The sequence below is a fragment of the Monodon monoceros genome, unplaced genomic scaffold (genome assembly GCF_005190385.1).
Source record: "Monodon monoceros isolate NGI ecotype Baffin Bay Population unplaced genomic scaffold, NGI_Narwhal_1 Super_Scaffold_3, whole genome shotgun sequence".
In the NCBI taxonomy this organism is placed as follows: Eukaryota; Metazoa; Chordata; class Mammalia; order Artiodactyla; family Monodontidae; genus Monodon; species Monodon monoceros.
In genome coordinates this window covers 1,203,891-1,230,400 of record NW_021703780.1, presented here as the reverse complement: position 1 = coordinate 1,230,400, position 26,510 = coordinate 1,203,891, and the positions used below count along the sequence as shown (strand labels likewise).

At 53.5% G+C, this 26,510-nt stretch overlaps 1 protein-coding gene across 4 annotated transcripts; it reads right to left on the bottom strand.

Annotated features, from left to right (window-relative positions):
* Positions 1-9,015: 9,015 nt before the first annotated feature.
* On the bottom strand, positions 9,016-26,493 carry IRF4 (interferon regulatory factor 4). Of its 4 annotated transcripts, none has more exons than XM_029242634.1 (9): positions 26,439-26,493; positions 24,958-25,234; positions 23,628-23,814; positions 22,786-22,874; positions 22,063-22,207; positions 19,883-19,990; positions 17,381-17,734; positions 14,891-15,003; positions 9,016-12,330 (listed from the first exon to the last, which is right to left on the bottom strand). In XM_029242634.1, the coding sequence occupies exons 2-9, from the start codon at positions 25,171-25,173 to the stop codon at positions 12,187-12,189; spliced, it is 1,356 nt and encodes a 451-aa protein (XP_029098467.1). In that variant the 5' UTR covers positions 25,174-25,234; positions 26,439-26,493; the 3' UTR covers positions 9,016-12,186. The 4 variants fall into 4 exon arrangements, with proteins under 4 accessions (XP_029098467.1, XP_029098468.1, XP_029098469.1 ...); XM_029242635.1 differs by having other exon boundaries at positions 22,063-22,204; XM_029242636.1 differs by lacking the exon at positions 19,883-19,990.
* Between the last annotated feature and the right edge of the window lie 17 nt (positions 26,494-26,510).

The window sequence follows — 26,510 nt, the reverse complement described above, 5'->3', positions numbered from 1 at the left end:
GGAGGGGCTCCAGGAAACACACTGCTGGGAGGACTGACTGGAGAGTCCGCACCGGGGAGAGGTCCGTGGCGCATTTCCATGGCCAAGAGAAGGAACGGGGACCACAGAGAGAGGGCCAGCGAGCCACAGTGTGGGGCGGCCGCCGTCGGGTGTGGAAGAGCAGGCCCCGCAGAAGGAGGTGGCCGGCGGCGTTGAGGGGGGGCAGCCTCAAGTCTGGGAGCAGCACGCATTCTCCCATTCTCCCCTCGCCCCTATAAACCTCCCCTGGGCCCGCTCGGGAGGCCCCGGGTCCTTCCCACCTGCACCTGCCTCTCCGCGGGCCCGGCTGGAGGAGGTGCCACGGCCCCCGAGTGCCGTGGGGCGAACGCTCCCACCGTGGTCACAGGGGCGCAGTCGGGAGACCCGGGCGGCGGCTCAGGGCCGTGAAGTGCTTCCGCAGCACGGACACGGTTACGCACATAGCCCCCAGGGCAGAGACGACAGTAAACGGCAGCCAAATAATTTGGAAATGCTGTTTGGAGGACCTGCTGTCTTTCCTTTAATATGGTGTATTACACGCTTATTTAATTTTCCGCAGTGGCTCTGTGGAGCGGCCACTGGACCCAGCAGACCCGGCGCCGGGGGCAGGAGGCAGAGGCTGGACCAGCGATGCCGGCGCGTCCTCCCCCGAGGGTGTCGCCGCGGCCTTCCCCGTCCTGTGCCCTCGCGCCCACCACCCAGAGCAGCGCGCACACCAGCTTCTGACTCACAGGAAACCCCGCGCGGCACTCATTTTCCCCTCCCGGCGAGGAGGCGGCACTGACCCCAGGAGACATGCAAAGAGGCACCGGAGAAGGCAGCGGCGGAGTTTCCTGCCTTCTGTTCAGCGCACGCGCCGCCCGACCTCTACGGGCGGCTCCCGCGGGCTCGGCCGTCGGCCCCTCTTTCCGGCCTCAGGCTCCGCCCCTCCGCGGCCCCGTGGTCCCCGCCGGCCCTCCCGCGCCGACGCAGCCCCGCTGACGCCGCAGCCCCGCAGCGCGAGGGCGGTCGCTCCCAGCCGAGCCCCACGGGGGCTCTCGCAGCTTGAGGAAGCCTGCGGGCGCCTTGGTCCGAGGAGACCGCGGGGCTGGCGGACACCCTGGAGGAGACCCAGGCGGGAGGCCCCAGGGGAAAGGCAGAACCCTCGCACGGGGAAGGGTGGCTCCGCCCCAGGCCCCCAGGGACGCAGAGCCCCGAGGGGGCCCACGCTGCTGGCACCGGGGGGGCCCCGAGGCCTGGGCTGTCGGATGAGCTGAGCGCCGTTTTTCCCCCGACCTGAGGTTTCGCTTTCGTTGCTGCTGCTGCTGCTTTCTAATTGCGAGGCAGTCATTCAACGCCCCGGGCTGCAGGGGGCTTTCGCTGGGCTTCCAGGAACAGGCTGGCCGGGGGTTCTCGCTCGCGCCCCGGCCTCGGCAGGCGGGGGTGAGGGAACCTCCAGGAGCCCGGGAAGGGTGAACGACCGGCGGGCGCCTTGACGCCAACTGCGCCCCACCCTGTGCTCCCGCGGCTCCCCGGTGGGCGCCTGCTGGGGCGGGGCGGGGCGGGGGGAGGAGCCTGCCAGGGCCTTAACCCCACCCTCTCCGACTCCCTGTCAGCGGAAGAGGCCGAAAGTTCCTTGGAGCTCACTGGGCAACGTACTGGGAAGGACCGGGTTTGCTCCCCCAACCTTGCCCCCGACGCCCCCCTCTGAACCCCTCTCTCCTCCCCTTTGGTCCATCCTTCAAGGGGCCATATTCCTCTCCAACGTCCCCAGAAGGAAGCTTTGACCAGGATGCTTAGGGTCCACCCAATTCTCACTCAAATATTCTGGTCCCACAAATCTCGCTATTGTCCAAATAGCTGTGTTAAAGCTGGATGTTTTGCCGGCATCTCCAGTGGGACTTCTGAGGGCCCTTCTGCCTTCAGAGTCGTCGGGGCAGAAGAAGGCATCTGGGATGAGTGGAAGTGTGCCGACCCCTGCCTCTCCCCCCTCCCCCCCCCCCCCTCCTAGACCCTCAAGTCGGAGAGCGCCCTCCGCAGAACCTTCTCTTCTGTAACCCATCCTGGTCATCATGGTGATGGGAGCCCTGGCTCCAGCTGGAAGGCGCACAGAGACCCCCAGGGCCGCCCGCGGGTCACAGATGAGGGAGGAGGAAAGTGGCCTGAGGGGCGGGCACTTCTCACGGACAGAGAATTAATTGCCCGTCGCCAGCCCTCACACTTGCTTCAAAAGTAGAAGAGGAAGAGACACTTTTATCCAAACTTAAGCGGTTCTCTTTTTCCTTCAAAGTTTAATGTCCCACACGGTGACTGGGACCCTAAGTGTCAGAAGACCTTGAATTTGCTGCAGCTGTTTGTTGCCATGGAAAGCAGCCGCTGAGCTGCATCCCGGGAGCCATCCAGGCCCTGGGCAGCAGGGATGTGAGACCAGAATCACAGAGAGAGTCCGCGGGGTGAGGTCGCTCCTGGAGCGGGGTGGGGGTGGGGGGTCAGAGGGGCCTGCCTGTCCCAGCCTGTCCCGCCTGAGTGCTAGAGAGCCCCATGGGCCCTGGAGAGGCCAGTGGGCAGACGGCGCGTGGTCCCCGGGGGAGGCGTGTCTTTAGGACCTGCCATGTCCCATTTCTGCAAACTGAACCCTTGAACCTTCTTTAAAAAAAGAAACAAGTGTATTACAGCATTTTCATTAATAGGAGATGTCACTGCTTGTGAAAGTGACCAGGTTAGGGATAGAATGTATTTCCCATGAAGTCAATAGTCAATCAAGAAATTAATTCTTTCTGATTGATTAAATACTCCATTCATTTGGTAAACACTGACACAAAGACCTTGCTGTGGGAAGATGGGGGCCTGAGGACCTTGGTGTCTCCCCGGGAGGGGTGTTTCAGATGGTTCAGGGGTGGACCTTTTTCTTTCAGTCGTTATTATTTATTTTAAATGGATATTGGAAAATAGATATATAACAAGCACATCCACTTTGTGTATTTACAAGTTTTCATTGCTTACAACGATGCTAAAGCAGACATTTAAACTTGAAAAGTGAGTCAAACTAAAGATTTTTTTAAAAATCTTTAAAAAATAGGACTGGCTTCCCTGGTGGCGCAGTGGTTGAGAGGTCGCCTGCCGATACAGGGGACGCGGGTTCGTGCCCCGGTCCGGGAAGATCCCACATGCCGCGGAGCAGCTAGGCCCGTGAGCCATGGCCGCTGAGCCTGCGTGTCCGGAGCCTGTGCTCCGCAAGGGGAGAGGCCACAACAGTGAGAGGCCCGCGTACCGCAAAAAAAAAAAAAATAACAGGACTTTTAAATGTATTTTGAGAAGTCACATTTTACATAGATAATAGCATATTGAATAAATAATATTTGTCATCATAAATGTTAATTCGATAATATTTACATAATTATAAACAAAATTTTGAAGGCAGAATATATGTGACTAAAATTTAGGAAACACTGAACTAAGATACCTTCCCTCCCCTCAAAGGAGCTCATGATAAGCACCAAGCTTAACCTAACAACCACCAACGTCTCCATGTCACTAACTCTCAGCATCTAGCGCAATGATGCCCAAGAAACTCAAAAACAGGGCTTCCCTGGTGGCGCAGTGGTTGAGAATCAACCTGCCAATGCAGGGGACACGGGTTCGAGCCCCGGTCCGGGAAGATCCCGCATGCCGCGGAGCAACTAAGCCCGTGCACCACAACTACTGAGCCCACGTGCTGCAACTACTGAAGCCCGCGTGCCTAGAGCCCGAGCTCCGCAACAAGAGAAGCCACCGCAATGAGAAGCCCGCGCAGCACAATGAAGAGTAGCCCCCGCTCGCGGCAACTAGAGAAAGCCCGCGCGCAGCAACGAAGACCCAACGCAGCCAAAAAAAAAAAAAAAAAATTAAAAAAAAAAAAAGAAACTCAAAAACAGAGCGTTTCACAGCAGGAAGATGGGGCCACGGTGCAGGACGACCTGGGGTCAGGTTTCTTCCCGGGGACTTGCTGGCCACACAACTGTAACAAGGTACCTACTTTCACGGCTCTCAGTTTCCCCAACAACAGGCGAGAAATACAATATTTGTCCGCTAGGATTCCGTCAAGGATCACAGGAACTTAGCACCCGGGAAACAGTAAAGAGAACCCGAGAGAGGGTTACCATACCTCAGCACGTGCTCCCACATCCTTGGTTCTTCTCCCTTTAGGGAAGTCTCTGTTTCTGGTCACTTTCCCATCTAAAGGGATGGGCCCCCACCTGTGGGTGTTGTCTTGGTGAAAAAGGCCAAACGTCTCAGAAAGTCTGGGTTTGATGGCTGAGGATGGGCACTGTCAGCCTCTCTGCCCCTCGACTACAGCTTGAAGTTAGAAAGATCTACATTAGAGTCCTGGCTTTGCCTCTTAGTAGTTGTCCAACATTGGGCAGTAACTTTAGGATTTCTGAGCCTCAGTTTCTGCAGCTTAAAAATGAAGGATGAAAATGCATCCTTCTTGGAAGCCACACTGCCGCCCAGCCAGTGGAGACGCCTGCCCACAACACCTGTTCAGTCCACGCCCCTCCTTCGACAGCCTGACTGTTGTCCTGTGGAGGCTGTGCAGGCCAGCAGAGGGCCAGGAACACGGTGAATCTTCAGGAGGTGTTTGTTAATGAATAGAGTTTAAAAAAAAATGCTCCTCAGAAAATAACAAGTGTCGGTAAGGATGTGGAAAAATTGGCACGCTCGTGCCCTGGTGGTGGGAGTGTGAAGCTGTGCAGCTGCTGTGGAAAACGGTACGGAGGATCCTCAGAAATTAAAAGTGAATTACCAGGCAACTTGGCAATTCCACATACATCCCAAAGAATTAGAAGAAAGGTCCCGAACAGGTATTGTACCCCCATATTGACAGCAGCATTAGCCACAGTAGCTGAAAGGTGAAGGAAACCCACATGTCCATCCGTAGAAGGGTGAATGGATAATCAACATGTGGTCCATCCACACAATGGAACATTATTCAGCCTTAAAAAGGAGGGAAATCCTGACACAGGCTACAACACGGGCGGGCCTTGAGGACGTTATGTTCATGAAATCAACCAGTTACAAAGAATAAGTACTGAATGACTTTACTTACATGAGGCCCCTAGAGTCTGATTCATAGACAGAAAGTAGATGGTGGTTTCTAGGGGCTGAGGGAGAGGGAGGGGAAGTTAGTGTCATTGGGGACAGAGTTTCAGTTGGAGAGATGAAAAGAGTTCTGGGGATGATGGTGGTGAAGGCTGCACAGCATTAAGTGAACGTACATGATGCCACTGAGCCATGGGCTTAAAGATCATACATTTTACCACAATTAAAAATATACATCAAGGCTTTTTTCTTTCCTGTTTTCAAGCAACCCTACCTTTTGCCATTCACACGAAGTAAATAGTGGGGCCCAAGGCAAAGAGTGAGGCTGCAGGAGCAAATAGGGTTGGTGGCGGGGGGAGGGAGGGATGCAGGTCCCCCAGGGAGCGTGGAGGTGATGGAGGCTTAGGGAGGACCTCAGAGGGACCAGAGAGGGCCTCAAGCATAATATGGAGCGTCCATGGTGGAGAACAGATGGTTCTGAGGAGATCGTCTTTCCAGGGGAAATAGCAGGAAGACAAGGACCCAAGGAAGGCGGGAGACTGGCAGCCCCTGGGGCCAGGGGAGGGCTGAGCACCAGGGGTCCCTTGCTTCCCGGCAGGAAGGCCACCCTGTGCTCTGTGTCCCCTGGAAACGGGACCACTGGGGACCCCATATAGCGACTTAAGAAAGAAAACCCACACACACACATTGAAAAGGATATACCAACCTAGAAGGACTACATTTTGTGCTTTTTTGTTTTTCCCTTCTGGTACTAAATATATGATCATAGGAGAAACTTTGGAAAATACAGAAAAGTGGACAAGAAAAATAAAAATCTCCGTCACTCCAACACTCAGAGTTACAATTTACACTTTTGACTCTTCAAAAAATTCACACATGGATTTCATAAAAATTTCCAACATTTATCACATTGTTGTAAAACCTGCTTTCTTTTCACCTAACCACGTAACAGACATTTCTCCACTGCACATGTTGAAATGGGACATGGTGTCCCATTCTATATGTGGCCTTCATTTAGCTCACAAGCCCTGGACACTGCTGGATGTAGTGGACAGATCCTTCCGAGTCACATGTGTGGTGCCCTGCAGGTACCAGGTACAGTGAGTCCCCTATATATGAACAAGTTACATTCCAAGAGCGCGTTCGTAAGCTAATTTGTTTGTAAGTCCAACAAAGTTAGCCTAGGTACCCAACTAACACAATTGGCTATGTAGTACTGTACTGTAATAGGTTTATAATATTTTTCACACAGATAATACATAAAAAACAAACACGAAAATAAAGAAGACATTTTTAATCTTACAGTACAGGACTTTGGAAAGTATAGCAGTCCCAGCTACAGCTTTTACACTTGCTTCTGGACATCCTGGGCTTGAAATAAAGATACTGTACTGCTACTGTACTCTGTATAGTAAAGTACACGAAAGTACAACCATTGTCAAGGATGCAGGCACGTGACAATGTACGCCAGACACGTGAACTAACTTACGTGATTGGGCGTGTGAACGCACGTTCACATCTTTGAAAGTTTGCAACTTGAAGGTTCGTATGTAGGGGATTTACTGTACGTGGTGAGGCCCAGCGCCCGTCTTCAAGCAGTTTATTTAGGGGAGAAAATTAATGAATAGGCGACTACAACAAAGAATGGCCAGTGTCATACTACAGACGCAGCAGGTACAAATGGAAGCCTTGGCTAATGTTTTCAAGAAATATAATTCATGTTTTCTTTAACAGTGTAATTTTCATTTTAGCTCTTACTCCCACAGGGAATTTCAATCTCAATTCACTTTGGATCGCTCCCCTTTCCTTGAGTTGGCACTACATTTGGTGCTGCCTCTGTGGTGCCAGGTGGTTGGGCAGGGGAGAAAGTGTGGGGCACTGGTCCTCAGCTTGATCTCCACTCAGACACACCCAAGTGTCCACCGCTCAGCCCGTACAGAGTGCGCGGAGCTCTCCTCCCGCCCAGCCCCCACCCTCTGAACCTGCGTGAACTGCTCCTCCAACAAGCTATTTTCAGGTCCACTCCCTAGAGCCTCCTTCCAGGAGACAGAGGACAGCTCTCCTTCACCTGGGAGCCACTGACAACTGCACCCTCACTTCTTCTCATTCTGTCTTCTGTCCTCGGCTCTGGGCATCTGAGTCCAGAAGGGCTGAAAGGGTTGATCTTTCTTAAACTCCAGTCTCCTTGAGTCCACTCCTTTCTCAACAAGAGCCAGTGTCTTTGGAGGACAAGAGCCACAGTGTCCTCTTTCTGCCCTGCGAGTGAGCAAGGTGGGTATACATGGAAGGAGCGTTTCTTCAGTATGTCAACATTACCCTTCATTGAGCCAAACAGCGGGTGCAACCAGGAAAGGCTCCCTGGGGGTGAAGAAATGCCTCCAGAAAGGGACGCCGTCAGAGCTGGGACCTGGTGGAGGAAAGGGGTGGCCATGTGGCAGCAGGAGAGGTCTTCCAGGAGAGAGGAGGGGCCTGGGGCCCTGCGGCCGCTCAGCAGGACCGAGGAGATGGTGAGAAATGAGGACCGAGGTGTTGGATGACCTGCTGATTCTCCTCCAGAGGAAGGTTGCTGTGGAAACCTGACCCAGAAAGAGAGGACAAAAGAGGCAAAGATGTCTTATTTGCTGGGATGATTTTCTACGAAGCCACCATCATGCCCGCCAGATGGGAAAGGGGGGAAACTGAGAATGGTAATTTTTAAAGAAGCAAAGTAACAGCTTTCAAGGATCATAAAGTGGCCACAGATTCCAAACTTCTGACCATTCGCTCAAGGACTGGGGTAAAATGAACTTTATGATATATTGTGCCAGATGCCTGCTGACGGCACCAAGGCCTCTGCCCTCCAGGAAGTCTCCAAGGACAGCCATGGGACACACACTGTCCCCTGGGGGACAGGGGTCACTGAAAGAGTTCCCAGTTCTCCAGGTGCCTGTAACAGCCTTGAATTCATAACTCTCCTCTAAGTCAGAAGATGTTGATCCAGCTGCCAGGGTTAATTTAGGTATAGCTTCTCCCAGAAGAAAATGACCTAGTATGACCCCTGGAGTTTCTTTCCAGAGAGATGATGTGAAAGGTGATGATTTTTTTCTGGCAGAGGCATGCTTTGCTCATGCACTCCACATAAAAGGGTTTACTTGTCAAGGAAACTGAATCCAATGCAGCCAAACGTGCCCTGTGTGTGAAGGAATCTTACAAATGTGGTACTTGACAGAGGTGTGGAATTACTTGAGAACAAGTTCAAGGGCACAGAATCCCTTTAAACCTTCTTTTAGCTGTAATGAGTTGATAGATCATGTGAAAAAGCTCGCTGTGACACTGACTCACATCCTTCCACACTTTCTGAGCAGACAGAGCCCCCAAAAGCAGTGTCATAGTTTATTTTCCCATTATTTCTGTTTGGTTACCACTTAGCACATCCAAAATTGTTCTTAGCTAACATTCTGGGCTCCTGGCTGCAAAGTGCAGTCACTGCTGACAGCTCCACTCCATCTTCGCCGCAAGGATTTTAACACTGTGACCGCGAACAGGAGCTGGCGGGCTGAAGGGCGGGTCACAGCGGCCAGAGCCGGGGGAGGAGGGCTCACGGCCTCATCTGTGCTCCCCACACATGGCTTTATGTCATTTTCCACGTTCAAGATGTTACAGCCCCTGCCCTTTAGCAACAGCGACAGAATCGAAGGAAATGTTGACACAGTGTCCTCGGCTCTGCGGGAACTGTGAGACGCAGCCAGGGGGCAAGGGGCGTTCCTGTCCTGCTTAGCGGGCATCGGAGGGTGGGCGTGGGGGGCAGGTGTTTATGAACAAGCTGCGCACTCTGAGATCTGATTTTAGCGAGGCTCACGGGAACCAGGAAGGAAACAGGCTGCCGAACGCAGCAGAAGGAGGAAGTATTAAAAAGCTATCCAGATAAGGGATTAATAACACGCACGGGCCCGTAAATGATCACTTTTTTACAAAGTCTTTATTTATCATAAGTATCTAAAACGCCATGTTATCACAAATATCAGTCTGCTTTGAAAAGCGATTTACAGCAGAATTCGTGACACGATGATGTACGCTTGTCCAAGGAACGCTCAGCCTGGCGCCCGGGCGGCTGCACAGTGCGGCATCGGGGTGAGGGAGCCACGTGGCCCTCTCCGCCTGCAGAGCGGGACGCAGGGGGCACCCGTGACCTGTCAGGCCCCTCCCGTCTCCAAGGGTCCAAGGCAAGATGCGAGCTGACCCTGGAGGAGGTTGGCCCGTCTCTCCTGAGCTTCAGCCATACTCCACACACATGTCCTCCTGAAAGCCGGGAAGAGAAATACCAGCAGAGCCGAGCACACTGACGGGGGTCCAGCTCTGAGAGGGGCCGTGGAAAAGGCAAGCTGCGCAATGATGCCTGTGGCAGGGCGGCCCGAAAGCGGCATTGAGATCGGCGCCAGCCAGCTACAAGCCGTTCAGGGGGGCGCGTGTTAAAATACGGAGCTTGGGGAAGTGCGCCACCGTCAGAGAGGCATTCGCCCGTGGAGAAAGGGGAGAAACGTGACCAAAGAGGAACGGAAGGGGCTTTGAACTGTGTCTGGATTTTTACTAAAAAAATGACTCATGCAAAAAAAAACCCAAAAAACCAAAAAACAACCTTCCCTGGTGCAGCCTTCCCTGTGGATGCAACCCCATCACCAGCCTCGTGGACATCGGCCCACGGCAGACCTGCACCAAGGCTTGCACGCAGTGACACAGGAAGAAGATCTTGTTCACACCTGAGCCTCACGGATGCCGCTCTGCTCACGGCCGGTGTAGGTGATTCCCACACCGTGGTGCACTCTCCCAGGGGAGCAGTATCAAACAGGGCCGTCTTTCGGGGTGCTCTGTACGGTGACCGAGGGGCTTCCAAAGCTTTGGTTTAAACGAGCTCTCCGTAGTGTTCCGGAAGACACCAGTTACTGCCCATGGTGTTCCTAAATCTCAAGAACAAGAAATAAGCCAGGAACGTCCCTGTGGCCTACACTTTCTCCTCCTGCGAACCTAAAAGCTCCTTCGAATAACAAGGGCCTAAACTCTGCAGCATCTAAACTCTGCGAACAAACTAAACTCTGGTTTGCTGAGGCCACTGTCAGGGAAGGAGGCCCCTTCTCAAATGTCCTGAGACAGCGGTCAGGATCCTTCATCGGGACCGTTTCATAATTAGTCCATTTACCCCTCACGCTCTGGATCCCTCAGAACGAAAGAACGCCAACGCACCTGAGTGTGGAGGTGGGAAGGGGGCCTGGCCCAGGCCAACAGCATTTTCCAGAAAATGTAACTCCAGAGTCAAAGCAGCTTAATGTTTGAAAAGGGAGAAAAAGGAAAGGGCCCACAACAACAACTGAAACTAAGCGTCTCCTTGAAGAGCCGGGAGGGCGGCACAGCCGGGACACACCTACCGCTCTGGGCGCTAGTGGCTCATCTGTCTCCCCCTTGGGGTAATATACCCCCAATACTCGCATCTATAAGATGCATAAGTCACTGCAGACCACAGAATACCATCTACTGTCCAAGTGTGTTTATTCCGAGTGGCTAATGCACCTTAAACTGTGCTGATGACCACGAGGTGGCTTCTGAAGCTCCACCTCTGAGGAGAATGAGGTGAGCCTGTGTCGTGGGGTTAACAGAACACTGCATACAAGTGAGTGCACGAAAGACCCCCGAGGTTTTTTAAGTTTATGTATATTTATAGAAAAGCAAAACGTGTTGGAAGAATCAAACTCTTCTTGTGGACAGCTCTAGGGAGGAGGATTTGGCCTGGAAAAAAGGAAGATTCACTTGGTTTTTGCCCTTTTATACAGTTTATATTTTCTGTAGTTGATATGTATTATTTTATCCCTAAAAACTTCTTCAAGAGAAAGAACAGAAAGAAATGACATTCTCAGGCTTCATTGCTTACTAAGCTGGATAAAAGCTCCAATCTGTCTAATGCAAGTTTGTTGAATGAATTAAAAATATAGACTAGAATAAGAGAACTGTCAAGTCCTGTGCTGAGCCTAAAAGTAACAGCAGTTATTTCCCAGTATGACAGAAATACAGCTGCTACATCACAGTCTAAATATCTCTACTTTTCCAGAAGGAACAACAAATAAGCGATCAGGTTTAAGCACGCAAGTGGAGATCTTAGCAATTCTATGAAGAGCTGTATTTGGAAAAAGCCCAGAATTTTTAAGGCCCTGTCAAACCGTCACTGGCATGAGGAAGCATATAATATACCGATAAGCAAAGCAGCTCACTGAGCCTGCAACTACTCAACCTGTGAAGCCCTGTCCTCCCTTCCCTACAGGACTCGCCACCGGGACAAGTAGGGGCTCCTCCTCTTAGTGTTGCCGTGGTAACTGGTCGCCTAACAAACAAGCAGGACCAGAGGGGAAATGTCGACCACGTTTCAAAAATACACCTTTAGTACTCGGATTGCTGAGCTGTCTCTTTTTGTTGTTGTCTTTAAGAAAAAAAAATTTAGCAATAATTTCTATAGAACGAGAGACAAAAAGACAACTATCTTAACCAGTCATTGGTAGAAAAAATGCTCTATTCAGGGCGGCCCTAATGCTTTTGGCTCAAGAAAACACAGCGGAGTCTCGCCTACTAGCTTCTGGGGCCATAGGGAGTGTGGATGGGAGGTGGGCGGGGGCCATCCTGGGGAGGGACCCCCAGGGCTGAGTCTGTGTCCTTCTATCAGCAAGCATTTCCTACAGAGCAGCCGTCCACAGGTGTTGGTACATTTCTCCTGTGGGCAGAGCAGACTCAAACTTAGGTTTTACTTCCCTGAGAAACAGAACGGCACTTGGGCGCCTTCATGCCGTCCTTAGTGGTAAGCACTGAAACACAGGTTTCTCAGTCTTCATGCAAGAAAGAGTCCACATCAAACTGGACATGGCATTTCAGTAAATGTAAACACATTTTAGTCAGTTTTCACATTATCGTCAGGGTCTACAGAAGACCCTGAATACCATTCTTCCTTTTGGAAAAAGCTCATCTGTCAATTAAATGTTTTCCTCAGGTGTGGGACTGAAGCCCCAATTTCCACATTCCTCAAAAGAAAAAGTAGGGGTTCAGTCAGCTGTTCTCTTCATTTACAATGAAGCAACGTCTCTGGTCTTGGCGTCCTCACTCTTGGATGGAGGAGTGGCGGATGGGCCTGTGGAAATCCTCGGGGCTGCTGACGTGCTCGGGTAAGTCGTAGCCTCTCAGGAAATGTCCACTGTTTTGCTGAGCAAAATAATACAGCTGCCTGGCTAGCAGAGGTTCGACCTTTAGTGAAAGATTGAAAAAAGATGTTACTGAGCTCTTTTAACTAACATCCTGTAATAACCCTCCATATCTAAGGGTACAGTCAAGTCTAAAGTTAGGTGCTATGACTCATCAAAACACGTCATACTGGGAGCCTCTGGAGAACTGACTTTCTGTGAGTCCTTGCATACGCCAACCTATAAGCAGAATATACTTAATTCTGGGTTTCAGTTGAAGGGAAAGGGAAAGATGGTACCTGTAAACCAGCCGCCGCTTGAAATTTACGTTAAACTAGGACTGAATGAAGCTAATCGGATAAAACGACCAAGTTAAAGGTAAATTTAAGGTAATCGGATAATGTAGGCCAATGGATTTATTTTTCCACATCTGCAGTTTGACAGGGATGAGGGGCTCAGTGATTTACAATTCATGGATGACCTGGTAATCTGTATATTTCTAAACCAAAGATAAAAGAAAGAAAGAAGCAAAACCAAACAACAGCAAAACTGCTACTGTGGAAAAAGAGAAGTTAACTGACCCAAGGTTCCTCTAGTTTGGTTATTAGTGTGGACCGCATTCACCAGAAAGTATCCAACATTCAGCTTTTCCTGAATTTGCAGCATCTAAGAGATCCGAATGCTTTCAGCCAATCGATTGTGCTAGTAACGTGAGCCTTTATGTTATTTGACATAAAATGACTTAAGCGTAACTCATTTGCGGTAACTGAAGAAAATTAAATCCATAATAAGAGGAGCAGGACTCCTGGGTGCACACGCATCCATCCTCCATCAACTCGGGCTCATGGTCCCAGCTGGGGCTATGTCCTCACCAAGCCAGGCCGGTGTGTCCAAGCCCTGAGACTCAGACGCAGGGGCTCACCACCGCTTTCAGAGATGTTACTCACCAGGACCGAGACCATTTAGTCCTTTGACAGTTGTTAACAAGAATCAGTTATTATATCAATAAATCTATCGATCGCTGGAGAGAATCCATGAGAAAACTCTAAAGTTTGTGGGGACTATATTTCTGTTTATTGGTTGGTTGTTTTTTGATTTTATAATCAAGAAGCAGGGGGTGTGTGTTTAAGATTAGACAGTGTTTTATTTCAGATTTCAATAAGGAACATCATTAGATGTACCACAATGTTCATTGCAGCTCTATTTACAATAGCCAGGACATGGAAGCAACCTAAATGTCCATCGCCAGATGAATGGATAAGGAAGATGTGGCACATGTATACAATGGAATATTACTCAGCCATAAAAAGAAACGAAATTGAGCTATTTGTAATGAGGTGGAAGGACCTAGAGTCTGTCATACAGAGGGAAGTAAGTCAGAAAGAGAAAAACAAATACCATATGCTAACACATATACATGGAATCTAAAATAAAAATGGTGCTGATGAACCTAGGGGCAGGACGGGAATAAAGATGCAGACCTACTAGAGAATGGACTTGAGGACATGGGGAGGGGGAAGGGTAAGCTGGGACGAAGTGAGAGAGTGGCATGGACATATATACACTACCAAATGTAAAATAGATAGCTAGTGGGAAGCAGCCACATAGCACAGGGAGATCAGCTCAGTGCTTTGTGACCGCCTGGAGGGGTGGGATAGGGAGGGTGGGAGGGAGACGCAAGAGGGAGGGGATATGGGGATATATGTATACGTATAGCTGATTCACTTTGTTATAAAGCAGAAACTAACACACCATTGTAAAGCAATTATACTCCAATAAAGATGTTAAAAAAAATAAAATCTGACTTGAATTCTGTTACTATTTGATGTAACTTTTTACCTGTTGCTGCCCATTACCTGGGCCCATTAATAACCCTTGCAGGTATGTAGCAATACAGAGTCTTCAAATTTCAGATTCAAAAATCTTAAGTATTCAAAACTCTGTTTTCTGTGGCAAATTAATGCTACATGTTATCTATCTAACCCTTTTTCTTTCCTTTTCTGTGAAAGATGTTTCCTTTGCACAGGTGAATGCGTCTTAAGCTCTGCTGGAGAACATGACCGTGGCCTGAGCGACTTGACGCCCTTGAGAGATTTCACGCCTCCAAATAGCACATGGCCCTTGGTTTCCAAAAATTAAATAGTTTCTAAAAATCCAGAGATAAAAGAGGATTTGGGGGGACATTAGGAGGGGGCCTACAAAATACTCAAGTCAGTGGACAGCTTCCCACTTAGGAAAAACTTTCCCTTCAAGTGAAGATCAGCTGGTTGGCATTTTAAAAGCAATATTAAACGTGAAGAATTTTAAAGGGCAACTTTTAGCATCATCCTTTTATAACCCTGTAAAATGGGAATATGACAATTTCCTTGAAAAATAAAAAAGATGGGATGGGTGCCGCCCAGGGCTGGAGGTCACCCCCAGCGGTGATGAGCAGATGTCCAGGGCTGGGAGGCACATGGTCCTTGGGCTGCACCCCTGCACCACTCACTGGACACCTTCCCTCCCTCCATCCCCTCTGCCCAGGTCCCTGGACACTTACTTCTCATCTGAACTCCTCTAAATGGGGCCCTGCCCCTGACGAGGGTCAGGGAAACTCAAACACCCGAAGGTGACTGGACACTCACGTGAGCAGTGATGAGCTTCCGTTGCCTCTGGGGATCTGGAAACTCTTCCCCGAAGCACAGCGTCACCTGGAACCTTGGCAGAGGCCGGCCATGGTGAGCAAAGGCTTGGAGCTCTGCAGAGAGCACAAGAGAAACCTCTCAGAAAGCCAGCTGAGCGCTGGACGCAGGCTGGGGAGGGAGCCCACGCTGACCTGGAGGCCAGAGCAGGGGGGACAGTGGGAGCAGACGCAGGAGTGCGCACGCGCGTTCACGCGGGTCTCTCCCGCGGCCCCGCCTTCACTTCAAGGGGGCCACGCACCTTGCTCTGCAGCCTTGGACCCAGAGGAGGCGAGGGCAGCAGGAAGGGGTGAAGGAGGAAAAGGGAATGGAGCCGAAAGAGTCCCTCACACACGGAGAAAGTGTGCTTTAAAGTCAGACTTTTCTGACTTGAGCCAGGATGACTTAGAAACCTCATCTCAGAGCTGCCAAGCCCTCAAACCCGCGGTCCACGTGACTCGGGCACCGCAGAATCTGGGAGGCTGAGCCCATCAGGGGCAGCCGTGGGTTTGAGATGGGAGGGCGGCGCTGGATGAAGCGCCGGGCCCACCTTTGTGGATGCGTGTCCCGAAGGCGCCTGCGTTCACCCTGACGGGACACTGTCCCTGCCCACCCTCAGGCCTCCGGCTGTCCTGCTTGTCCTCTAGGGTCAACGTCAGGTCCCCAGCAGAAGTGCGCTCACGCAGGCGCTAGCCCGTCTGCAGAGCTGCGGCTGCCGCCTTGTCAGACGTGAGCCGCTGCGCGGCGGGGCTGTCCCAGCAGCCTGCGGGGCCTGAATGGGTGGATCTCAAAGGTTTCCACCGTTCTCTTCAACCGAAGAAAAGTTTCTAGCTCACTCACTGGACCATTTGACTTCCTGCTTTCTTCTCTTCCAGAATTCAAATCAAACCTAACCGACTTCGGCAGAACGTGTGCAAAGCTTCCACAGTGCGAGGTGGGAGGTGACACCCACGCCTGCCGCGTTGGCACAGTTCTCTGAAAAAGTCGGCCGAGTTGCCTGGTAGCTCGAGAATGTTCGCGGGAATCCGCGACTGTGGGGCTGGTCTGCACAGCTGCAGCTTTTTAGTTCACAGTTTCCTCCTTGAACCTCAGTAAACACTTCAAGATAAGAGGTTGCCCTGGGCACAGAGGAAGCAGCCAAGCCAGAACAGCTCTTGGTCGCAAGCATGAGCGAGCACACCGCCCCGGGAGGCCGACTGCCGGCATCCCGCCTGCCAGAGAAGCGGGCCCCTTCCCTGGATGAAGCCCCCGGCCCAGCATGTCTTCTGCTTCCAAGACCCACGGCCTTGGAGGAGATCCAAAGGCAGGGCTCTTTCAGACCCCAGAGGTGCGGCCCTCGGCCCCTCCTTGGAGCCCCCCTCGGTCCACATGCTGGGCCCCGGGATGGACAGAACAGTCCGCTCGGAGGCAGCTCGCGGCTTGGGTCGGGAGGGGCTGCCTGGAGACCAGAGCCTCAGCTCTCCCTCTTCCTCCCGTTTTGCCTCTGGGGGAGGGTGAGTCATCCAGGGACATGTTTGCTTGGAGCAGCAAGAGAATTTGGAGGAGCCTGAGCAAATGTGGGCCACTTGAGCCCCAAAGGCTGAGCGAGTGTCTGGCGGTGGAGCTCACAGGCGCTCTGTGCTTCACGTGAACTGAATCACGAAGCAGCTTCAGGGAAAGGAGGGGCCCGTGACAGCCCAAAGACATAGGGTGTTCCTGAGGACGCGCCTGTATGAGAAGAGTTAAGAATGAGGTTGAGGAAGGACGGGCAGTAGCCAGCAGGGCAACCGCTTCTCCGTCCAGAAGCAGCACTGTGAATGGGGACAGCTAAGTGGAAACTCTGGACCACCTTCCACCAGAAGGTGGCCGAAGGCCTCACAAAAGCCGGCCCAGGGCTGACTGAATTGTCGTGAAATCAAAACTAGGAAAACAGAACCTACTGGCTCTGGAAAATGTGATTTGAAACCTAGAAACAACTCAAAACCGTCTCATAATTTCCCCTCTGCAAAATCAGTTCAACACGCTCGCCGTGGTCCCAGCTGCTGGAAAGCATCTGCTCGGGGTTGATACGTCTCAGAACCACGGACGCTCACAGTGTACTTAGAACCCTATGATTTTTCTAGGACCCTTAAAAGAGCTGAAACACCAACAGGTGTGCTTGCTGAGAACACACTGGCCGGTGAAGTATGAAGCTTGTTAGTTGGTGAGTATTGGATGAATCCCGGCGCTTCAAGACCTCAGCCTGAACCACAGCCCCCGACAATCCCCCTCCACAGCCCTTCTGATGGGGCGGCAGGTGGACCAACGGGAGACCTACTCTGGGATCGGGCCCCGCGGGCTCAGGGCCTCACAGAAGGAAGACCTGCTGGGAGTGGCCTGCGGCCTTCGCCCCCTGTGGCAGGCGTGCCGTCGCCAGCTCCATCCTCCCCAAGCCTCACAGGTAGGGCCCATTCCGGCAGACACACGCCACCTCACCTGATAAGAACTGCTGCGTGTCAAAGAGCTTGCAGGCCTGGTCTCTCTCCAGCTTGTTGGGCCGGTCGCTGCACAGTGCCAGGGGCCCGTCCCAGTAGACCCTGCTCTGGCACAGCCTCTTGGCGTAAAGCCCGTCGGGGGCCATCCAGAGGACCACGCCCCTTTCCAGGTGGCTCAGCAGCTTCTCGATGTTCTTCCTCTGGCCATTGTCCTCCGGGTAGGGAAAGAGGACCTGGTCCAGGCTGCTGGCGTCATAGGTGTGGGCGTGGGAGAGCCGGCAGCCTTCGGGGCTGGATGTGGTCAGCTCTTTCACCAGGACTTCCCGGTAGTACAGGCAGATGTGGAGCCGGCAGTCTGCAAACACAGACCCGTCGGGGTCAGTGCTAAGGAGTCAAGGTGCTGGTGCCCACCAGGATGCCAAATGACTGCCCAGAGCAAAGTGTCCTTGGTGGGACGCTCGTAAGAAGGGGCCTGGGGGACGGATGTTGCAAGGCCTTACGTCCCTCCCGGAGACTCACCCCGTGGTGGTGAAGTTCTGTACGAGTCTGGGTAATGTCCTCTAGCTCAGCATTTTCCAAATGTATGGGACATGGATTTTTTTTGGGGGGGAGAGCACAGGGGTGGTGATGGCGACACTTAGGTCTAATACAGCGAGTCATGTGCCACCGAACAAAAGTTCATTTTAAGCACAGCAATCAGTTTTGAGTTTGGAAGAAGTAAACCCTAAGTTTAAATAATTTCTACCAGCAAAAAGAGTACAATGGTGTTTCAGAAAAAAAAAGCAAATATGTCCACATATCCAAAACTACCCTAAAATATCAATATGATACCAGTTACATTAAAAAAATTATACACATCCAAGTACGCGTTGAAGTTTTGGGAAGCATAAGCCTTGACAGTGGTGATCTCTGGGTGGTGGGACTATGACGTTTCTATTTTCCATTTTTTGCTTTTCTGATTTCTAAATTATTTTTCCACTGTATACATACCACTTGTATAATAAAATTACCTCGTGAGGGAAACGTCCCAAGTGTAAAGTCTGCTGAGACCCACTTCGCTTTGTGTTTGAGTCTGAGGCTGGCTCTAGAACTGTGCTTCTCAAACACTAAACGAGATGAACTCATTTTTGAAACTTTGCTGATTTTAGAACCTTCTTTAAAATGCGACCCATGGGCTGAAAGGACCAAGCCAGGTTTGCCAAGGGCCACTGACCTGAAGTGCCAAAGGGCTTCCCGAGAGGCAACAGCTCCCACAGTAACTGGGGGGTTCAAACCTGAGCGGGTGGCAGTCCTCTGAACAACGGGCCAGGCTGGTAACTAGTCTGTACTGTGCACACCCAGAGAAACCCACAAAAGCCTCTCATCCCTCAAGGGCAGGTTTTGAGACTCAAACAACCCACATCACTGCCTCAAGCCTCCTCTGTGACTCCTGCCGCTGTGAACCCCAAGGAGTGGGTGTCGGCCACTCGAGGTTTCATTTCACTGAACGTCATCAGAAATCACGAGGTCGCGGGGATATAAATAGCTGTTTATTTCCTACTCTTCAGGCACCCACACAAGTCTTATGTGCTCAAGAAAAGGGTTTGAAAGTTCCTAAAAACAAACAGGCCTTTCTGCTCAGAAACCTCTCCTCCCTCCACTGTCCAGGAGCAGCTAAGAAGGAAGGCAGCAAGCTTCCCTCAGAGTCTCAGAACCAAAAGGAGCCTAACAGTGGGCCAGCTCCCCTGGGTGCAAGGAAGGGCCCCCAGCTCTCCTCTCCTGAAACCTTGAGAATTCAGCTTATGTTTTCTGTCGCTGATTTTCAAAGAGGCCAGGGGGCAAGGTGAGAATTCTGAAGCTTAAGCTATCCATTTTCAATATATGCAAATCTCATTTTAAAACAATCAAAACATTATCTAAAAAGTAAATATACATACACTACACGTGCTCAGTAAACCTCAGGTATCTTCCTTAAAACAGGCGAGACCGCTGAGGTATGGGGATTCCTTTAGAGAAGAGACTCTAAAAGCCAGATCTGATCTGTATTTGTTTGCAAGACACATGATGCAAAATGCTCCTCACTGAGGCACCAAGCGTGACGAGGACGGAGAACCCAGAGCTCGCGTCCCGGGAAACCGATGGGGCCAACTGTTTGTGGCTAAGCCTGCAGGGAGGATGAGCTTTCTAAAAACGAGCAGCCCCTGTGCTGTTGCAAGAAGCTGCACTGCGTCATGGGGGTGCTGGCTGTAGGGGGGCCCTCGGTAAACGGAACTGGAGGGTCTGCACATTTCTGGACAGTCAGACGCCAGTACAGAGCTTAGAATGACTCAGTTCAGACCAGCCTGCAGAAGTGGATCAGGGTCCGAAGCCGGCCTCTCGGTGCTAACTGTGCTAACCTTGTTCTCCCAGCTGGGAGTCAGAGGCGTCCACCCGCTCCAGGCCCCAGCTGAGCTCACCAACCCCACGAATCCACCCAAAGGTGAGGGGACCCTCACAGACGCCGCCTCCGGGGAGCCCCACTCACCTGAGAGGGCCAAGGCTTCGGCAGACCTTATGCTTGGCTCTATGGGGATCCCGGGGGCCTGGGACTCGGGCGGGGCACAAGCATAAAAGGTTCCTGTCACCTGGCAACCTGCATTTGCAAATAAAAATCAGATGCGGCCTAGACAGAGCCCCTCGGAGGCAGAGGGAGCGGAGGCGGCTCCCTGAGGGGGCCCGCGGGTCCCTGGGGGTGCACCAGCCCGGTGGGGGAGGGCCTGGGCCCTCGAGAGGCAAGGAGGCCGAGGTCCAGTCGGGAAAACCAAGGTTGAAGGAGGGAGGAGCCTTTTCACAGCCGGAGGGAAATTGGAGTCGCCCTCTGTCATTTTCTTCCTCCCTCCCTCCCTCCCTCCCTTCTTTCCTTCCTTCCTTCCTTTTTTTGTTAGTTAACACCTCCGCGCCTCACATCATTACCTGTGTGTGTGTGCGCGCACGCTGAGAACATTTCAGACCTACTTTCCTAGCAACTTTCAATACAGCAGAGCATTGCTAACTGTGCTCGCCAGGCTGAAGCCACAGAACATATTCACCTCCTAACTGAAGTTTGTGCCGTTTGACCAACATTCCTCCGTCACTGATATGCAGGGTAACTGAGGCTCAGAGACACAGCGTGATTCACCCCTGTTCACATAGCAAGTTCGCGGCAGAGCTGTGAGCCCAGGTCTCTCTACGTGAGATCTGACGCCCAACAGCCGGATCAAAACCCTGCCCGTGGCTTTGTCCGCATTCCCTTCACCGCTGCTTCTGGAACCAGGAGGGGCTGAGCCACGTCCCTGCCGGCACAGCTGCCGTGTGCTGTGTTAAATGTCAGCAGAGAAAGAGTATGTGGTAGAACCTCGCTGTGCTGGCGCATCATCTAATGTCACTTAGGCTTCAAGATATGTCCACCAGTCTATTCTCTCACAGCTCTAGGCGTTGTCTCTTCACCAGGGTCACTAGTTCAGCAGAGCTCATGCCCTGGACCCGGGTCTGAATTCCAGAAACCCGTCCAATGTCAGCTGATTCCCTCACTACAGTACGGAAAACAAACCTTCACTGCTAATCACTCTTGAGAAGCTAATAAAACCAAATTCTCATCTTTTTTGTAAACATGCCACTCAATACAAATCTTAAATAATGGCATACATCTTCAATCCCACAAGCCAAGAGTGACCCGGACCTGGCTGGAAAAAGGAGAGAATACTCCTAGGACACACGAGACCATCTGTGTGTTGACTGATCTCAGGATTTCTATTTCAATAACAGCTCAAAAGTCCTGCAAGCTTGTGCTTTGCTGCACGAACGTACTGTGTGAAATCTTCTCTGCACTTAGCAAATCAGTGCTTTCGCTGAGAGATCTCATCCTGACGTCTGGGGAAGGCCTCCGGGGGGACCACATCTAATCTAGTCCAGCGCCAACACCAACCGGGCACCCTTTTGTGGAGAGCTTTTCTGTTTTCTTCATAGTATTTATTCATCCCCTTCTTACTATCACCTCTAATCCCAGTGACAACTGCCGTGGGCACACCACTGCCTGAGAGAAATCCACCAGCGCGATAATCTCCTGGTGTCCCTGTGGAGGGGGTGCCTGGGCTCAGCTGCAGGACGCTGACTTCACAGAAGTGTAGACAGAGACAGTCAGCGTTAAGGGACAGTCTAGTCTTCTCTGGGAAGACTGACAAAACCGACTACTTTTTGCCCAAGATTAAAACATAAACTTTAAGATTATTCAGGAAGGAAGAAACATGTTAACTTATTAAGTAGCTAATTTAAAACATATAGCCAACCAGTCTGAAACCTGACACCCCGTCCTACGTGGCCTGGCTCCGGAGCTGGGAGATCTGGAGTTGAACCCAGCCCTCACTCTCACCGAGTAGCTTCGGGCACGTTGCTTGCATTCTGTGAGCGAATCCCTATACAAAGCAGGGCAGTTTTCAGGGGCCTGGCGAGATCCCTGCAATGCTTAAAGAAGGTTCCACGAGGCAGCCCGAGCCTGGGTCCTGGCACACAGCAGACCAGGCGTCAGTGAACCTTGGTGTCCTCCTCTGGGGGCTTTTTCCCTCCTTCACCGCATGCGGGGCCTTTCCTAGCGGCTCGGAGGAGGTGAGAGCCGTGGGACGGCACAGAGGACAGACCAGGCGGGGCCAGGCCCTCTGGCCACAGGAACTGTCCCAGCTCCCTCCTTACCGTTTTCACAGGCTGGGCCTTGCCAGTGGTGGCTGCGAGGCCCGAAGGTCACAGGACACTGGTACGGAGTCTCCGGGTGGGGCTGATCAGGGACGAACTCTCTCCAGCCTCGGTCGTGGGGCGGAATCATGTAGGTGTGAGCCTGCTGGGGGGCCAGAGGGGAGCTGGGGGGACAGCGACCAGCCCGGGGATGGCCTCGGGGAGCCCCCAGACTCCTCGGGAGCTCCCTTATCTTCCAAAGAGGCTTGGTGGAAACCCGCCATGAAGAACCAAAAGGCACAATGGAGACAGTGTTGTAAAGTGATGACCTATGTGAGGCTTCATCATATGGGTAAACCTGGCACCAAAGTACCGCAGGGAAATGTGCCTTCCTTTACCAGCACAGTGAATAAAACAGAGCTGTGATTCACATCAGAAGCGTCTGCAGGGATCAGCTGCCCTGCGGTTTCACATGATAAAGCCCTGCTCCCAAAATCTTGGACTCTAAGGTCGGTTTCCCAGATTTCAGAGTCTAACCGACAGGCAGACACACCCACCCTCCCCTCCCTAACTTCCAACCAGCAACACCAGGTGGAAACTGAGACGTTCATCCAATGACCCGGGATTTGGTTTGGCCGATTGACAAAGAGCAGAAACGGAGTTCTGCTGCTTTGCTTGTAGGTCTCTCCCGGGGCCTCGCGCAGACCCGCCTCCCCTCCTGGAAGCCCTGCCCGCCTCCCGTACCTGGGCTGGAAGTGAGCAGTAAGGAGCCGGCATGCTGTACGGGCGGCTCATGGGCACCTGTGGCTCCTCCAGGGTCAGCTGCTTCGCTCCTGAGTGTTTGGGCCAAAGGGAGACGCACAGTGTTGAAAACGGGAACTGGAAGGGCTTAGAAAAATACCTGAGAGTTTAATTCCTAGAATGCAGAACACAGTACTGACAAGTAAGGCGTTTTTCTACAGTTTCCTTGGGCAATTATTTATCCAGGCCATTAAATTGGTTCCCACAAGGTCCAATGTATGTATGGAGCATAGTAGTAGAGAAACAGTGCGTGGCGGGCCTTGTGGCCTCGAGGGCTCCCCAGCGAGATGCGCGGCTAGTGGGGTCACCGAGCGGTTTGTTTAAACTGCAGATTCCTGGGCTCTACTCTGACACATAGGTCAGAATCTTGGCGAGTGGGAATGTGAATTTGAATAAGCACCCCAGTTGACCATGGCACACTCTAAAATTACTATGAATGGTAACAATATTTGGATCACGAACGCTTCCCTTCTACAAAATGGCTAATCAAGAGAGACTGATGGAGGAGTAAAGCTTCAAACAGCTTTTCCATTTTTGGCTTGGAAATCTGGCCCGTATCGTAGCAGAAGTACTGGAAAGCACACACACATGCACGCACACAGGTAGAGACTTGGAGTCTGAGAAATTATTCTGCACTAAAACCACGAGAATTTCAATTTATGATCCAGAGAACTTGGGCGAACCGCCTGTGGGCGTGAATGGGAGGCTGAGGCAGGCGCTGTAAGAAGCAGCGGAGAAAGGGACCCTCACAGTGAAAGCGAGGCGGCCCGACCCAGGAAGCCCACCTTTCTTGGCCCCCTCAGGCACGATCCTGTACACCTTGTAGGGCTCAGAGATGTCCAGCTGGCTGCGCTCCACCAGTTCCTCGAAGTCGTTGCTCTTGTTCAGAGCGCATCGCAGACGTGTCTTCCAAGTAGGAGGGTCCGGCTTGTCGATGCCTTCCCGAAACTTTCCTTTAAATAGCGCCCAAGCCTGGTGGGAAGGAAGAGGGGAAAAAGTTAAAATCCAGGTCTTTCCAAAAAGAATCTGGGAATTGCATTTGTAAAGGAAAGAATGGTGTCAGGGGCTTCAGGTTCACACTGTTGCCCAAAACGTGGGACAGAAAGACAGCAGGTGTTTGTAAAAGGCGGGTGAGATTGGAGGACCCCTGGAAGGGCTCCACCCACAGGGTCTGGCGCGAGTTGGCTTGGAAGCAGGGACAGAGCTGTGGGGTGAGGGCCCACCCATAGAGCACCTCTGGACGTCAGGGGATCTGAGGTATTCTGCACGCCAGTTCCCTGAGGAAGTCCCCTTCGCCTGCTCTGCCCACTGGTGGTAGGGCTGGGCCCTAATGCGCAGGTCGCTGGGTAAACTGCCCGAGGGGGAAACAGGACAGCGAGGCACACACAGAGGACAAGAGAGAAACCCCCAGACAGACCCTGAGAGGGACAGAGGGGAGAAAGCGGAAGGGAGAGAAACACAAAGGCAATGGGGACGGGAGAGAGACCCGCACAGAACTTTCCAGAGAGACTTGGAAAGAGGGAGTCAGACAGAGACAGTGAGACATTGGGAGACACACAGATGGAAGGACCAGAGAGGAGAGAGAGGTAGGAGAGTGAAGGCCGGAGACAGAGAGTGAGAAGACGAAAAAATATTCAGGGAGAGACGGGAGAGAACAGACGCAGAGGAGCAGAGACCAGACAGTGAGGGGCACAGTCCAGCACACCCACCGGCGTTCACAGAAGGGGAGCCTGAAACACAGACGCGTGTGGATCAAGGGAGGCGAAGAGGGATCCAGAGGTTCACAAAGAGGATCCGGCGGAAACAGCGGTGCGGCCTTGGACCACCCCTCTCCCTAGTGGGCGAGCCTCCGGCATCTGACCCTAGGGGTCTGCGCGCCCCACACGCTCCGACTTGGGACCGGGTCCTCCCTCTGCGAGTCACTAGAGAAGCTGAACCCTCTCCTTCTCCCAGGGCTTGGGGCGCTGGCCAGCCGGCGCTCCGGGGCGCCCGCGCGTCCCTCCCCGCTGAGAACCGCCGGCCTGCCGGCTTCGCACTGGGCCCGCGGAGCCCGGGTCAGGTCGGGACGCGCGGGCCGCTGCCCCCCGCCACCCCCCCAAGCCGCGCCCCAGGCACCTTGAAGAGCGCGGCGTCCTCCTCGCGGTTGTAGTCTTGCTTGCCCGCGTGCTTCCAGGGGATGCGGAAGATGCTCTTCTCCTCGTTCTCCCACACCAGCCCCGGGTACTTGCCGCTGTCGATCTGGTCGATCAGCCACTGGCGGAGCTTCCCGTTGCCGCAGCTCACGGAGCTCATGCCGAACTCGCCGCCTCGGCTGCTGCCCTCCAGGTTCATGTCCAGCGCGCCGGCACAGTCCCCTCGCGCGCCCAAGATCCGCTCCTGCGCCCGCTCTGCGCTGCGGGGGAGAGGAGGGCCGCCCTCCGGCAATGACCACGAGGCCCCGGAGTCTCCGAGGCGGCAAGGCGCGCGCTACCGAGTCGGGGGCGGCTAAGGTCCCAAGAGAAGGCACCTTTCAGCCGGCCCGGCTGGTGCCCTGGGCGCGCGCCGTCCTGCCGCCTCCCCGGAGGCTGTCCTCCCACCCCACCTTCCGGACTCTCCATTCTTGTCACGCCCCGCAGCCCGCGCGCTGCCCAGACTTGCGGCTCTGGCCTTCGCGCACCCACCGCCCCCCCTCCCCATCCCACCGCCACCGCGCGTGACACTCTGCGCACTCGTAGTTGCTGCTCCCCTGCCCGGGCCCGAGCCGAGGCCAGTCCATTTCCCGCGCCACTGTCAGTTTCCACTGGTGCCCTCTCCCAAGTTCCCACTCCCTTGGTGGCCCGGCGTGTCTCGCACGCGGGCTCCCCTTTGGGCCGGCGTTCCAGGCGCGCGGCGCCCGCAGCTCCCCCCGCGGCCTTCGCCGGGACCCGCACTCTCTGCCCCAGCACACTCTTTTGCCCCTGAGCCCTGGCAGCTGGCGACCATCAGGTGGGCCCCGCGAGCCCCAAGAGGCTGAGAGCGAGCCAGCCTTAGCGAGCCGCGCAGCCTCGTAGCGGGGGATCCCCGCGCGCCGAGCGTCAGCTGGAGCCGGAGCCCGGCCGGGGAGAGCGGAGGCGGGGAAGGTGCCGGGTAGGGCGAGGGGTCGCGGAGCGCGGGGCCCGGAGCGGCCGAAATTCGGAGCGCCTCTCTTCCACCACGAGCCGGGAAGCCAGAGCCTGAGGCCGAGGTGAGTTTGAGCCCCTCAAGGAGGAGCACGGGAAGCAGCCCCGGGGCGGGGGGACCGTCCCCCGCGGTTAAGCCTGCCTCCCGCTGTGGGTCCCTTCGACGGCCCCACCTCGGCCACGCCTGGGCCCCCGACGAGCTCGTTATCCGACCCGGTCCACAGCGTGGCCTCCCCGGGCCCGGGCTGGGCCGACCCATGCGCGCCGGGGCCGCGGGAGCGCCCGGCCAAGAGCGGATGGAACGGGCGTCGGGGCGACCTCGAGGGGCGTGCTCCCTGCTGGCGACGACACTGGGGCCCCTGCGCTGCCCTCGAGATGGACCCCGAGACCTCTGGCCTCGCGCCAGGTTCGCTGTGGTGCCCGCCTCGCAGCCGTGCTCCTTCCCGACCCAAGTCTTACCTTGCCCCCGACGCGGAGCTGAGGGCAGCGGTGAGTCCCAAGTTCAAGCAGCGAAACTAAGCCTCCGAAGTG